General features: G+C 48.1%; 1 protein-coding gene across 1 annotated transcript in view; it reads right to left on the reverse strand.

Annotated features, from left to right (window-relative positions):
• Positions 1–1924: 1924 nt before the first annotated feature.
• Positions 1925–14524, reverse strand: part of LOC119952923 — a 43814-nt gene continuing 31214 nt past the window's right edge. Inside the window, exons 10-18 of the mRNA XM_038776554.1 lie at positions 8567–8800; positions 6762–6940; positions 6593–6690; positions 6378–6511; positions 6103–6292; positions 2778–2925; positions 2606–2678; positions 2181–2291; positions 1925–2096 (exon numbers count right to left, since the gene is read on the reverse strand). Of these exons, the coding sequence (XP_038632482.1) occupies positions 1954–2096; positions 2181–2291; positions 2606–2678; positions 2778–2925; positions 6103–6292; positions 6378–6511; positions 6593–6690; positions 6762–6940; positions 8567–8800 (1310 nt within the window). The 3' untranslated portion in view covers positions 1925–1953. The remainder of the gene's footprint in view (positions 2097–2180; positions 2292–2605; positions 2679–2777; positions 2926–6102; positions 6293–6377; positions 6512–6592; positions 6691–6761; positions 6941–8566; positions 8801–14524) is intronic.

Raw genomic sequence — 14524 nt, forward strand, 5'->3', positions numbered from 1 at the left:
ATAGTACCCCACTAGTCACTGGCTGACACTACCATGTTCTTGAAAATACAGAAAAAAAAGGGGTCATTTGAAACATGGAAGTCTGGCAATATCTGGTCTGAGGGGATACAGGGAAAGATCCCACAAAAAAAGGTTAACAGCAGCTGCAAAGAGCAGGATTATAAAATGCAGATTATTTCTCACAAGCAGTCTTAGGAAACACACAGGATTCTGGTATTTAGCTAAAACAATGGCTCACACCTTCATAGGATGTAACTATCTTAGGAAGTTTCTGGAAAAGCACGGATGAGAGTTTCAATTGAATTAAGTGACGAATGTTTAAAACAGGCAGGTCTTTCAAGACATAAGCAAGTTAAATTTTAAGCATACAGTTAAAAGCAAAGTTTCATACCTTAATTGAAACAAACCCTTAGTAAAAAGCTGGATGATGCTCAGTCGAAATTGTCGTCAATTCCAAGTGTAAAATTCTGCGAACATCAAGTCAATTAAAAGAAAATTGGAGACAACCTGTCTATGAGGAACATAACTGTGCCTTTGATTTTGACTTTAAATTTATGAGCTGGGGACAATTGGAAAATTAAACGATTAGAAATCACACAATAAAAGTAACACCTATTGAAACCAAAGCATTTTTAAAATCAGATCTGAGAGGTGATGTTATGCTGAAAATGAATAATTAGTTGTATTAAAGATACTTTTTAAACAATCAAAGTGAAACAAGCTCATTTACAATAATAACTCTTCAAAAGAGAAAAATAAACCCAAAGAAAGGGGACAGCCAGCAGAGCCAGCTCGGTACATGGGAAGGATAGGACACAGCAACCGAGTTCACCAGTGAATACATCAAGAAGACCAGATTTTAAAGAAGATTGATTGTCAAGGTGGGCCTGACGGTCCCTTCAACCAACAGGAAGGATCCAGAAGCAAGAGCTTTTTAACCTCAGAAAGTATTTACAGCTTTTAAAAAAAAAGTGATAAAACAACTTAAACTTTTAACCTGAAACAGTGGTTATTAGCCTACTTTACAACGCAGGACATCGATGCTACTAAGGGGCAAGTAGGTTAAAATTCTTCAGTGAAGGTATGGGTTATACTGGGGGATAACTTGAAAATATAGTTGGACTTGAATAGCACCCACCGAAGCCTGCATCGGAGTGAGAATCCCTGTTCACCATTTAGAATATCGACTTTTTTTTGGTATAGGGGGAATTCTAAGAATAGTGGTGAGTTTTAACTTCACTAGGCCAGTTTCCTTTGCTGCCTGTCAACAAGTTGTTTTTTTTTAAAAAATGCATCTCAATAGACTAGCCCCAATCTCACTGCTTATTTTAGACAGCAATCTCCTTGTGGGATCAGAAAAGCTTGCAGAAAGTCCAAGGAAACCACATCCTGGCCCCTTTCATTAATGCACGTCAACCATTTGATAGTTTCAGGGATCGGTGATGTTGGGGAGTCAATGAGTCAAGCATGGTTAAGCACAGTCTTTAAGACAGTAGTCGTACAATTTATGGCTTCATTCATAGCTGGGGGCTATCTGATCTACTGAGATGAGACATGTTCTTGTCACCTACTGCAGCCTCCCCAAGGCTGGTTCAACTACTTGCTGAAAGCTTCAAGATCCAGATATCACCTGGATTGCAATGAGACCGCCTGCATGTCATCCTACATCATTTAGGTGAAAAAACCAGGATGCAAAAGTAGAAGCAATTTTCAGATTCATTATCTTATTCTTGGTGCAGCGAACGTGCCCCATGCAAACTGAAGGACCATTACTGCAGCAAAAGAGGAAGACCTGAAATACAATACTACTTTGAATAAGTTGGACTAAATTGAAAGATACAAGGTAGATCTGATACGGTTTATTCAGTTCCACGCATTTAGCTGACTGTTGCCATTTCATGGCCACAACAAAATACAATGCAAGTTTGTCTCAGGTTGGTTTATTTTTATTGCCTACAGTTCAATGTCATTACATTGAGAAGCAACAGCTCTTGGTCTCTTCATGAACACTGCAGCCGCCACCAGGAGGGACAGAGACAGCATCATTAAGCCAATGGATACTCCTTGCAGAACCCAAGAAGGAGATTCAGCAGCACCTAGTGGAAGATTAGAATGTGATATTTGAGGACATGATATTTGAGAAGTGTCGACAGGTGACCTCTTGAAAAGGCTCTACGTACCATTTGCTTCATGCAGTTTCTTTGACTGGTGACTCTCATATTCCAGGAAAATGGGACCAGGAGCACTCACTAATGTTCCCTTGTAGTCATCGATACTCCTACGTTGTCTCTCTATTGGGAAGAAAATGTTTTGACCCAATTCAGACTAATCGCACAAGAGGGTGAATTAGCAAGCAGCATGTGAGAACAAGGTGAGGAGAGCAAAAAGATACAGGTCTAGTAGTTGAGCTATGAACAATCTTGCCCCACTCCCCAGGTCTGTTGATGAACAAATCACTTCAGCGTATCCTTTCAACGTTTATGCATTGATGATACTCTAATACAAAACATCTTTATATGCTGGAAATAGAAATCCATCAAGGCAGGCCTATAGAGAGGGAGAAACCCAACCAGATATCCCTTTCACAAGATTAAAATAAACTCACTTGGGCCACATTTGGGTGAACAGTCATCCTGACTAGAGGGTGAACAGACTTCAGCACTGCAGTGTAGGTAAACCTGAAGAGGAAAGGGCAATTTTAGGAGAGCTTCATTTAGTTAGATGAACCAAGCTGTATAAAAGAAAAAAAAAAAAGAAAAAAAAAGAATTTTTGTTACCTTTCTAGAGAGAGGTTGCTCCAACTTTCCATCCAAGAAAACAAAGGTCTTCACTTCAAACCGCTTGTGATGTGTTGGGAACTTCAGGCCAGAAAATACACCCATTGGGTGTAGAAGAGTCTGATAATCATCACCCTCATAGGGACACCTGTTACCAACAAAGTGAGTTGAGCTTTTTGAAATGAAGTATTTTCCTATTAGTTCACTCCATTATTCTAGATTCAGGTTAGATGTGCATCATGATTGGCACACAAGGGCTGAAGGGCCTGTTCTCATGCTGCACTGTAGGACCACTCCCCTGTAACCCCACAACAGCCACCCAACATTTAGACACTAGCATGGTCAACTGACAATCGTTAATGGGCAAATACAGCATTTACCCAAGGTTGAAATTTAACCCAGCTCCCTGACACACAAGAACTAGGAGCAGGAGTAGGCCATCTGGCCCCTCAAGCCTGCTCCGCCATTCAATGAGATCATGGCTGATCTTTTGTGGACTCAGCTCCACTTTCCAGCCGAAACACCATAACCCTTTTTTCTTTAAAAAAAACTCTACCTTAAAAACATTTAATGAAGGAGCCTCAACTGGGCAAGGAATTCCATAGATTCACAACCCTTTGGGTGAGGAAGTTCCTCCTAAACTCAGTCCTAAATCTACTTCCCCTTATTTTGAGGCTATGCCCCCAAGTTCTGCTTTCACCTGCCAGTGGAAACAACCTGCCTGCATCTATCCCCTTCATAATTTTACATGTTTCTATAAGATCCCCCCTCATCCTTCTAAATGCCAACGAGTATAGTCACAGTCTACTCAACCTCTCCTCGTAATCCAACCCCTTCAGCTCTGGGATTAACCAAGTGAATCTCCTCTGCACACCCTCCAGTGCCAATACGTCCCTTCTCAAGTAAGGAAACCAAAACTGAACACAATACTCCAGGTGTGGCCTCACTAACACCTTATACAATTGCAGCATAACCTCCCTAGTCTTAAATTCCATCCCTCTAGCAATGAAGGACAAAATTCCATTTGCCTTCTTAAATCACCTGTAAACCAACTCTGACTCCTGCACTAGCATACCCAGGTCTCTCTGCACAGCAGCAGGCTTTATATTTTATCATTTAAATAATAATCCAGTTTGCCATTATTCCTACCAAAATGGATAACCTCACATTTGTCAACATTGTATTCCATCTGCCAGGCCCTAGCCCATTCACTTAACCTATCCAAATCCCTCTGCAGACTTCCAATATCCTCTGCACTTTTTGCTTTACTACTCATCTTAGTGTCATCTGCAAACTTGGACACCCAAACTCCAAATCATCTATGTAAATTGTGAACAATTGTGGGCCCAACACGGATCCCGGAGGGACACCACTAGCTACTGATTGCCAACCAGAGAAACACCCATAATCCCCACTCTGTGCCTTCTATTAATTAACCAATCCTCTATCCATGCTACTACTTTACCCTAGTAAAGTAGTAGGGTAACTTACTACTTCAAGTACTTTAAGCCATGCATCTTTATCTTATGCAGCAACCTTTTGTGTGGCACCTTGTCAAAGGTTTTCTGGAAATCCAGATATACCACATCCATTGGCTCCCCGTTATCTACTGCACTGGTTATATCCTCAAAATTTTACTAAATTAGTTAGGCATGACAGGCCCTTCATGAACCCATGCTGCATCTGCCCAATGGGACAATTTCTATCCAAATGCCTTGCTATTTCTTCCTTGATGATGATGACTCCAGCATCTTCCCTACAACCGAATTTAAGCTCACTGGCCTATAATTTCCCGCTCTCTGCCTATCTCTTTTTTTTAAACAATGGTGTCACGTTTGCCAATTTCCAATCCACCGGGAGCACCCCAGAGTCTAGTAAATTTTGGTAAATCACCACTAGTGCATCTGCAATTCCCCTAGCCATCTCTTTTAGCACTCTGGGTGCATTCCATCAGGGCCAGGAGACTTGTCTACCTTTAGCCCCATTAGCTTGCCCATCACTCCCTCCTTAGTGATAACAATCCTCTCAAGGTCCTCACCTGTCATAGCCTCATTTCTATCAGTCACTGGCATGTTATTTGTGTCTTCCACTGTGAAGACAGACCCCAAAAAAACCTGTTCAGTTCCTCATCTCCCATTATTAAAACTCCCTTCTCATCCTCTAAAATGACCAATATTTACCTTAGCCACTCTTTTGTTTCATAAATTTGTAAAAACCTTTACTGTCTGTTTTATATTCTGAGCAAGTTTACTCTCATACTCTACCTTACTCTGCTTTATAGCTTTAGTAGCTTTCTGTTGCCCCCTAAAGATTTCCCAGTCCTCTAGTCTCCCACCAATCTTTGCCACTTGTATGCTTTTTCCTTCAATTTGATACTCTCCCTTCCCTTATTTCCTTAGATAGCCATGGTCGATTTTCCCCTCTTTCTACCATCCTTCTTGTAGGTATAAACCTTTGCTGAGCACTGAAAAATCACTTGGAAGGTTCTCCACAGTTCCACCATAAAGTCTTTGCTCCCAGTCTACCTTAGCTAGTTCTTTTCTCATGCCATTGTAATCTCCTTTGTTTAAACACAAAACACTAGTATTTGATTTTACCTTCTCACCCTCCCATCTGTATTTTAAATTCCACCATATTGTGATCACTCCTTCTGAGGGAATCCCTAACTATGAGATCATGAATCAATCCTGTCTCATTACACAGGACAAGATCTAGCACCACTTGTTCCCTCGTAGGTTCCATTGCACACTGTTCTAGGATACATTCTATAAACTCCTTCTTAAGGTTGCCTTGACCGACTTGGTTAAACCAATCAACATGTAGATTAAAATCCTCCATGATAACTGCTGTATTTCTACATGCATCAGTTATTTCTTTGTTTATTGCCTGCCCCACCATAACGTTACTATTTGATGGCACTGAGGAGCAGTGCTAACTACTTCCCAGTGTGCTGCCCTCCATTGACCAAAGAGTTGTCATTCCTGTATAATGTAGCCATGGGTTATCATGGACCACACGTTTCCATCTTGCCAAGAGCTGAGCTTCTGGAATATATTGCTGACTGATGCAATGCGTGTGGCTTCAAATCAACAGTTCTATTGATTCCTGAAGGGAGTAGATGGTCAAAATAAAGACTAGTGTGGCTCATGTGACTTGAAAGTCTGGATGCAGTTGCCAGAAACCCCAATATGTCTGGAATTCTCCCTAGTGGGTTCATGGCTACTGCGGAAAAGGTGAAAAAGAAAGGGGAAAGAGATTGGAATCAGTCTAGTCATACTGTTCCTTGAACTGACTACAAACTGTTAGCCTTCCCATTCATACTTACCCATCCACCAGTAGACTCCATTGCATCTCATGGTCAGGGGCAGGAACAGGAGTTGCCCAGCAGTCATGCAGCCTCAGGACAATCATTGGGTCAGTGCGATCCAGGACACGAACCTCCACAAACACTGGTTCCTGAAGGATTCTCCGAATGGGGTAGTCACTATCCACATACCAGGAACTGTAATCACCACCTGAGGGGCAGACACAAGAACCAGTCACTCCCTGTATGGATACGTCCCCACTGCTTCCATAAACCATTACCCAGGCCAGCTCTACCTTTTGCTATTCGCAATTCCAGTTCCAGAATCCCATCTTCAGAAGCAGGAGGTGGAGGAGAAACAGTGTAAACCGTGACATTGATCTGCAAGCCAGTCTCTTGACTTCCTATGTACTTGCACTGGACATGCAGGCTGCAGAGAAACAGAAGTAGTTGGAGCTTCATTCAGTCACACGTCCCCTCCCAATACCAACATCTCCCACCATCCCCCTACCCGAAGGTGCTGTCCCGGGTTATTGAACCCAGCTTCCCAGTCTGAATCGTCCTCTTCCCAAAGACATCTGTTTCATATATCAAGGATCCATCTTCCTCCTGCAATAAGGCTGTTTTAATAAGAAGCTGACTCATTTAGTGGGAAAATGCTTTGACCCTTCAATACTCACCCGCTTGCTGGAGCCACAAGAGGTAATTGGAAAGTGGAAAGTCACAAATTGGGCAGTGGTTAGTTTAGGCTTGCACTCAGCCTCTTGTCCATCCTTCACATACAGAGATGACAGGTTGAGGGCAGGACGGGTCAGGTTGCTGGAGATCACGATGAGGAACTGACCATCAGCTGTGCACACTGCAAAGAGAGAAAATCATTTCCACTGCTCCCATTGGTGGTTAGGGGTCTCAGATCAAAAAGCCATAAAACAGCTCTTCAATTGACAGGAGTAAGGATTCATGTTTGACAAACTACAGGAAAGTCAGCATGGAGTTGAGCAATGCTGCAAACTAAACACCCCACCACAAAGAGGCAAGAGGATTGACAACTCCCAATTATTGAATTGGAAGAGCTCAAACCCTTCCAGTTATATTCTGAAACCATCCATGCCAATGCAGTAACTCAACTGAACTAAACAGTGCAGCGATGTACCATAGACCAATACCAGCTCCTCAAGCCACCTGCTCAGATCATAGTCATTATTGTTAATATTTGCTGCTTCCACCACCCGTGGGCTGAGGGCTCCAGGTCTCACACACCTCTTCAGGAATTAAGAGCTTGTGGAAAAAGCATCAATGAAAGTTTAAAAAACAATTCACTTCCTCAGGGTTCCAGTCCTGCCAAACAGCTAATTGTCACATGTGACATGGTCACCATTTGATCACACTGCATGGAAGATGGCAGGAAGGAACTGATCTTTTAACCTCCCAGATACTGGTCACAGCTGATCACTTATGCACATTGAGGAATGAAAACATTCCACCAACATGTTGCATGGTGGCAGTGATTAGCACTGGTGCCACACAACACCATGAACCCAGGATCAATTCCAGCCTCGGGTGACACTGCAGGTGCCTAGTTTCTTCCAAAGGAATGTGCAGCTTAGGCAAATCCAAGAGGATAGGCAAGGTAACGGGGATGGGGGGGGGGGGGGGGGGGAGGAAAGAAAGAGACGAGACATGGGCTTACATAGGGTGAACTTTCAAAGGGTCAGTGCAGACTCAATGGGCCAAATGGCCTCCTTCTGCACTGTAGAGATTCTGATTACAACTGCACACAAAAAACCTCAATCCCTTGCTGCAGAACTTAATCTGTGTCCCCGGTCCTTGACAGCTGGTAGGACACGTTTGCTCTTCTCCACCTTATGAGGGACCATCGGTCATGTACACCTGTCATCTCCTTCTCCCCAACAAGCCTTTTCACACAATCCCCAAATCTTTTGAGAAGCCAAATATCCTGTGCTTTGCCAATTTTTAACAATGTTCAGAGATTGATGCACATGCACTCCAACACGAACCCTCTGACCAAGTTGCTGTAAGCATCAGAATCTACCCCCCCCCCCCCCCCCGCCAAATGCATCATCGCAAATGCTACAAAAAACTCCGATAGCATGACTGAGCAAAGTAACCGACGCTCCACAGGTTTGACCAAGATGTCCCACTAGGATTTCTCTCAATAAAGGATCAACACTTTATCAGCATAGCGTCAGTTATAGAACTTTTGAAACAAAATCCTCCAAATTAACCTCATTTATCTTTCCCCGAGATTCTCGAACACCGGTAACAAAGCCTCAGCTGCCTTCAATATGATAGCGGAATTCCTGGCGTTGGGAAGGTTAAACCCATCCCCACACCCAGTTAGTTCACTCATTCCAGCTGAGGAATTCCCTCCATTCCTATTCTCCATTACAGTGAAACAGCAACAAATCCCAAGTTGGATTTTCTTCACTAGTCTCCCCCCTAGACTGGGGAGAGGGTTTGTTACCTGGACTCTTTCTCAGATTGTAGAAACAGGGATGGTGACTGGAGCTCTGCGGGTCAAAGCAGCAACCCTGGCGGCTGCACTCGGTACTGCTGACCCCGGAGTGACCGCACTCAAATCTCCAGCCTGGCTCTGGGACACAAACATCATTCCCGAGGAGTGGCGGCTGGGCTGAGAGTAAGGAGCCGGCCAGAAGGCAGAGAGAACAAACACCCAACCAACGTCCCATCCTGGTTACTGAATCAGGATAATGACTTCCCCAAACACCAGCCCGTTTTATAGCCGGGAACACCCTCCAATCCCATTCCCACGGGATACTCGGGAATGTATTCAGCATCTTTAATGGGCTCAAACTGTCAGCCTGTCTCCATTCCTGCTCCAAATGGCACTTTCACAAACTGACACACTCAATTCTGTTCCAGGAGAGAAAGTTTACCTGGATTGGAAAGTAAGATATAGGTAATTATATACTATCATCACCATCTCCCTATAGTACAGGGTAGGGTTCCCAACCCTCCAGGATCGGCCTGGAGTCGGTGTGCAGCCCTGGAGAAAAATTATTGGGACATTGTGGGCGTGATTCTCCGAAACTGGGAGAAATCGTGAGGCTGGCGTCAAAACGGGCGGGTTTGACACCAGCCTCCGCCCCCCCCCGACCGGGAACCGATTCTGGTCCCCGGTCGGGGCTAGCATGCCGCGGCCGTGAACTCCGGCATCGTGGGCTTAATGAATTTCGTTAAGCCCGCTTGCCAGAGTTTGCGACGGCTGACGCGTCGCATGACGTCAGCCGCACATGCGCGGTTTGGAAGACTCCAACCCGCGCATGCGCGGATTTGAAACCTGCGCATGCGCGGGCCGGGATGCCCCTCAGCCGTTCCGCGAATGGATACAGCGGGGCGGCGGAAGGACAAAGAGTGCGCGGGGTAAGTACCCGTGGTACTGCCGTGCCAATCGGTGCCATGGTTCCCAAGATCGCAACTTTACGGCCGTTTTTACGAACGGTCAGACCAGGTGTGTTTGACGTTCCTAAAAATGGTCGTAAAGGGCTTGGACTTCGGCCCATCGGCCAGCTGAGAATCGCTGCTCGCCATAAAAAAACGGCGGGCAGCGATTTGTGTCGGGAGGCGGGCGTAGGGGGGGAGAATAACGGGAGGGCGTCAGACCAGCGTGGCCATAAAAATTTACGACCCCCGCTATTCTCCGCACCATCGTGAGTGCGGAGAATCGCCCCCTGTGTTTCTGTCGCCATTTTCTTTGAACATTTCAAAACCTTACAAAAGATACCTATGTGAAAAATATTTAAGAATTTGGAGGAATATTTTGTTTATTAAACAGTAAACCTTACGATAATAATAATAATATTTATTAGTGTCACAGTGTGGTAGTATGACTAGTGGTATTACGGTACCTGGGAGTGTGAGCTGCCATTGGTGCAGAGGACTCGCTGCCCATTGGCCCAGGTATGTCATGTGCCTCTCAGCCGATTGGCTGAGATAGGTAGCTCCGCCTACGAGGCGGGGTATAAGAACCCGTGTCCCCAGCAGTCAGCCATTATTCTGTACATCTGCTGCTGGGTCCACTTCTTGTGTACTAAAGCCTATCATTTGGACTTTATCTACGTTTTGTGTCCATTGATTGTGCATCACACAGGTAGGCTTACATTAATACTGCAATGAACTTACTGTGAAAAGCCCCCAGCCACCACGTTCCAACGCCTGTTCGGGGGCACAGAGGGATAATTCAGAATGTCCAATTCACCTGACAGCACGTCTTTAGGGACTTGTGGGAGGACACCGGATCACCCGGAGGAAACCCACACAAACATGGGGATAACATGCAGACTCCACAATGACAGTGGAGGTGGTAAACCACTGTATTGTATTTGCATTGTTACATGCTTGGGCTTGTCCCTGCTGGCTCAGCCTGTGGCTCCTCCCCTCGGGCTCATGTATGAAGGTGGCTGGTCTCCACCTCTGATCCAGTTCGGGATCCGAGGCCAGGATGCTTTCTATTTAGTTTATTAAAGCCTCAGTTACATTCACCACTCGTCGTTTGTTCATTGATGGCATATCAATTTAATACACTAAACATCTAATATGAATTCATCACTCAAGCCTGATCGCCTTGAGCTGGACCCACAGGCAGCCGACGCCACTGCAACGTTTGAGCACTGGCTAAGTTGCTTTGAAGCGTACCTCGGATCCTTCACCGAAGACTTCACCAACCTCCCGAAGCAGCAGATCCTCCACGCATGGGTGAGCCCGCAAGTCTTTCTTCTCATCAGGGATGCCCCTTCGTATACGGAGGCGATAATGCTGCTGAAGGGACACTATTAAGTCTGTGAATGAGGTGTACTCTAGGCACCTTCTTGCCACGAGACGACAACGCCCTGGGGAGTCACTAGCAGAATTCCTGCGTGCCTTATGGGTACTCTGCCGGAGCTGTGACTGCCAGATGGTATCGGCTACCCAACACGTGGAGCTGTTGATCAGGGACACTTATGTCGTGGGCATGAAATCTAGCTACATCCGCCAGCAATTGCTAGAAGGGGGTTCACTCAGCCTCCTAGAGACAGTGCAGCTCTCAAACTCACTGGAGGTGACCTACCAGAACATGGAGGCCTACACCTCCGACCGCGCAGCACCGTCGTGGACCTTGTGGGCGCCACCATTATCCGACACCGGTGCGGCGCAAGCCTGTGCCGGCGCAGCAGCCCTCCAATGCCGGAATCCCCAAGTGCTACTTTTGTGGCCAGGGTAATCATCCCCGACAACGCTGCCCTACACGGAACGCGACTTGCAACGGGTGTGGTTGGAAGGGCCACTTTGCGAATGTCTGCCAGGCCCGATCTGTCCCTAAAGCTTCTAGGTCCAGCAGCGCTGCCTGCTGGCTGTCGGGGCCGCCCCCAGCTGCCTCGCCACCCGCCATGTGCAACCCATGGGTGCCGCCATCTTCACCGCCATCTTCGATTTCGGCCACCATGTGCAACCCATGGGTGCCGCCATCTTCACTTTCGGCCGCCATGTGCAACCCATGGGTGCCGCCATCTTTGATTTCGGCCGCCACGTGCAACCCATGGGGGCCGCCATCTTTAACACCATCTCCGATGCCACCCGCAACGCGTGACCCATGGGGACCGCCACCTTGGGACCACTCCGCAGCCTCCCAGGAGCCCTGCTCACCCGATCGTACACTGGCCATCGCTACCTCCGACCGGCCTACCCATCACCTTCCGAAGCTCGCCTCCATCACGCTCGACCAGTCCTGGCCTCATCACCTCACAAAATCGACGATGACCGTCCGGATCAACGGGCACGAGATGGCCTGCCTTTTCGACTCCGGGAGCACAGACAGCTTCATGCACCCAGATACGGCAAGGCGCTGCTCCCTCCCAATCTTACCCGGGACCCAGAAGATCTCCCTGGCTTCCGGATCACATGCAGTAGAAATCCGGGGATACTGTGTTGCGACCTTTACTGTACAAGGCGTAGAGTACACTAACTTCAAAATCTACGTCCTTCCCCATCTCTGTGCTGCCCTATTACTGGGGCTCGACTTCCAGTGCCACCTGCAAAGCCTTACTTTAAAGTTCGGTGGACCCCTGCTCCCCCTCACCGCCTGTAGCCTCGTGACCCTTAAGGTCTCCCCACCCTCGCTCTTTGCTAACCTCACCCCGGACTGTAAGCCCGTCGCTACTAGGAGCAGGCGATATAGTGCCCAGAACAGGGCCTTTATCAGGTTGGAGATCCAGCGACTCCTACGAGAGGGGATCATTGAGGCGAGTACCAGCCCCTGGAGAGCCCAAGCGGTGGTCGTCAAGACTGGGGAGAAGCGACGGATGGTCATCGACTACAGTCAGACCATCAACCGGTACACGCAGCTCAATGAGTACCCCCTCCCCCACATATCTTACATGGTCAATCAGATTGCGCAGTATCGAGTCTTCTCCACAGTTGACTTGAAGTCCGTGTACCACCAGCTCCCTATCCGCCCGGAGGACCGCCAATACACTGCCTTCGAGGCAGATGGCTGCCTGGACCACTTCCTCAGGGTTCCCTTCGGCGTCACCAATGAGGTCTCGGTCTTCCAAAGGGAAATGGACCGAATGGTTGACTAGTACGGGCTGCGGACCACGTTCCCATACTTAGATAATGTCACCATCTGCGGCCATGACCTGCAGGACCATGACCAAAACCTCCAGCACTTCCTCCACAATGACCTCTGTCACCAGAGGGTCATCCGTTTTTTTCACTTTATCAAGGCTCGCAACCTGCCTTACTCCATCGAGGAGGTCAGGACCGTGACCAGGGACTGCGAGGTCTGTGCGGAGTGCAAACCACACTTCCATCGACCAGACAGAGAGCACCTGGTAAAGGCCTCTCGCCCCTTTGAGCGCCTCAGCGTCGATTTCAAAGGGCCCCTCCCCTCCACTGACCGTAACGTGTACTTCCTCAACATCGTTGACGAGTACTCAAGATTCCCCTTTGCCATCCCATGCCCCGACATGACCTCTGCAACCGTCATCAAGGCCCTGCACAGTACCTTCACCTTGTTCGAGTTCCCCATCTACACCCATAACGATCGGGGTTCCTCCTTCAGGAGCGACGAGTTGCGTCAGTTCCTGCTCAGCAAGGGCATCGCCTCCAACAGGATGACCAGCTACAACCCCCGGGGAAACGGGCAGGTAGAGAGGGAGAATGCGACGGTCTGGAAGGCCGTTCTCCTGGCCCTACGGTCTAGAAGTCTCCCAGTCTCCCGCTGGCAGGAGGTCCTCTCTGATATGCTCCACTCCATCCGGTCACTCCTGTGTACTGCCACCGAGACTCCTCACGAGCGTATGTTTGCTTTCCCCCCAGGAAGTCCACCTCCGGGGTCTCGCTACCGTCCTGGCTGACAGTCCCAGGGCCCATCCTCCTCCGGAAGCATGCGAGGAGCCATAAATCAGATCCCCTCGTCGAGAAGGTCTCCTCCATGCCAATCCACAATATGCCTACGTGGCACATCAGGGCGAGCGACAGGACACAGTCTCCCTCCGGGATTTGGCACCTGCAGGATCCCCAGCGACCATCACCACCACCCCCGATCCTACACCATCTCCCTCCAGCACTACCCGGCTACTTCAAGAACTGGCACCCCCAGGCCCACCGGTGACAATCACCACCACCCCCGCCCCCGCCCATACCACTGCCCCCCCCCCCCCCTCCACCAACTCAACAACTGGGTGAAGAAGAAGGCAACACGCTCCCGGATGCGCAGGTCTCGACACGGGTGCCCACACCACAGCCGGGACTGAAGCGATCATGGCGGAAGGTCAAGGCCTCCGACAGACTTGATCTTTAAGCCCACTTCACCCCCACTGGACTCTTTTCTTTTTGTAACAGGGGGTGAATGTGGTAAACCACTATTGTATTGTATTGTTACATGCCTGGGCTTGTCCCTGCTGGCTCTGCCTGTGGCTCCTCCCCTCGGGCTCATGTATGAAGGTGGCTGGTCTCCGCCTCTGATCCAGTTCGGGATCAGAGGCCAGGAGGCTTTCTGTTTAGTGTATTAAAGCCTCAGTTACGTTCACCACTCGCCGTGTGTTCATTGGCATATCAGTGACCCAAGCGGGAATCGAACCCGGGACCCTGATGTTGTGAAGCAACAATGCTAACCACTGTGCTTCCAAAACAAACAAAGCAAACGGTACAAGCAGTAAACCACAGCAGTGCAGTTACACAAAGAATACCAAATAGGTGTTGAACAGTAAACAGGCAGCAAAAACACAAGGTGAGCAACAGGCTGCAACAACATGCCTGCAATATCCTCATCAAGGTGTCCATTCGGGCCATTCAGCCTCGTTCTCCCCCTTCCCTTGCAGTTCCCAGCAATACAGTCACGCGATGCAGGGAACAGATACTCTCGCCTCTGGACCAACGTCAGTGGCAAGACATCACCCAGCCTCCCTTCCAAAGCAGGCGG

The sequence above is a fragment of the Scyliorhinus canicula genome, chromosome 18 (assembly GCF_902713615.1).
Source record: "Scyliorhinus canicula chromosome 18, sScyCan1.1, whole genome shotgun sequence".
NCBI lineage: Eukaryota > Metazoa > Chordata > Chondrichthyes > Carcharhiniformes > Scyliorhinidae > Scyliorhinus > Scyliorhinus canicula.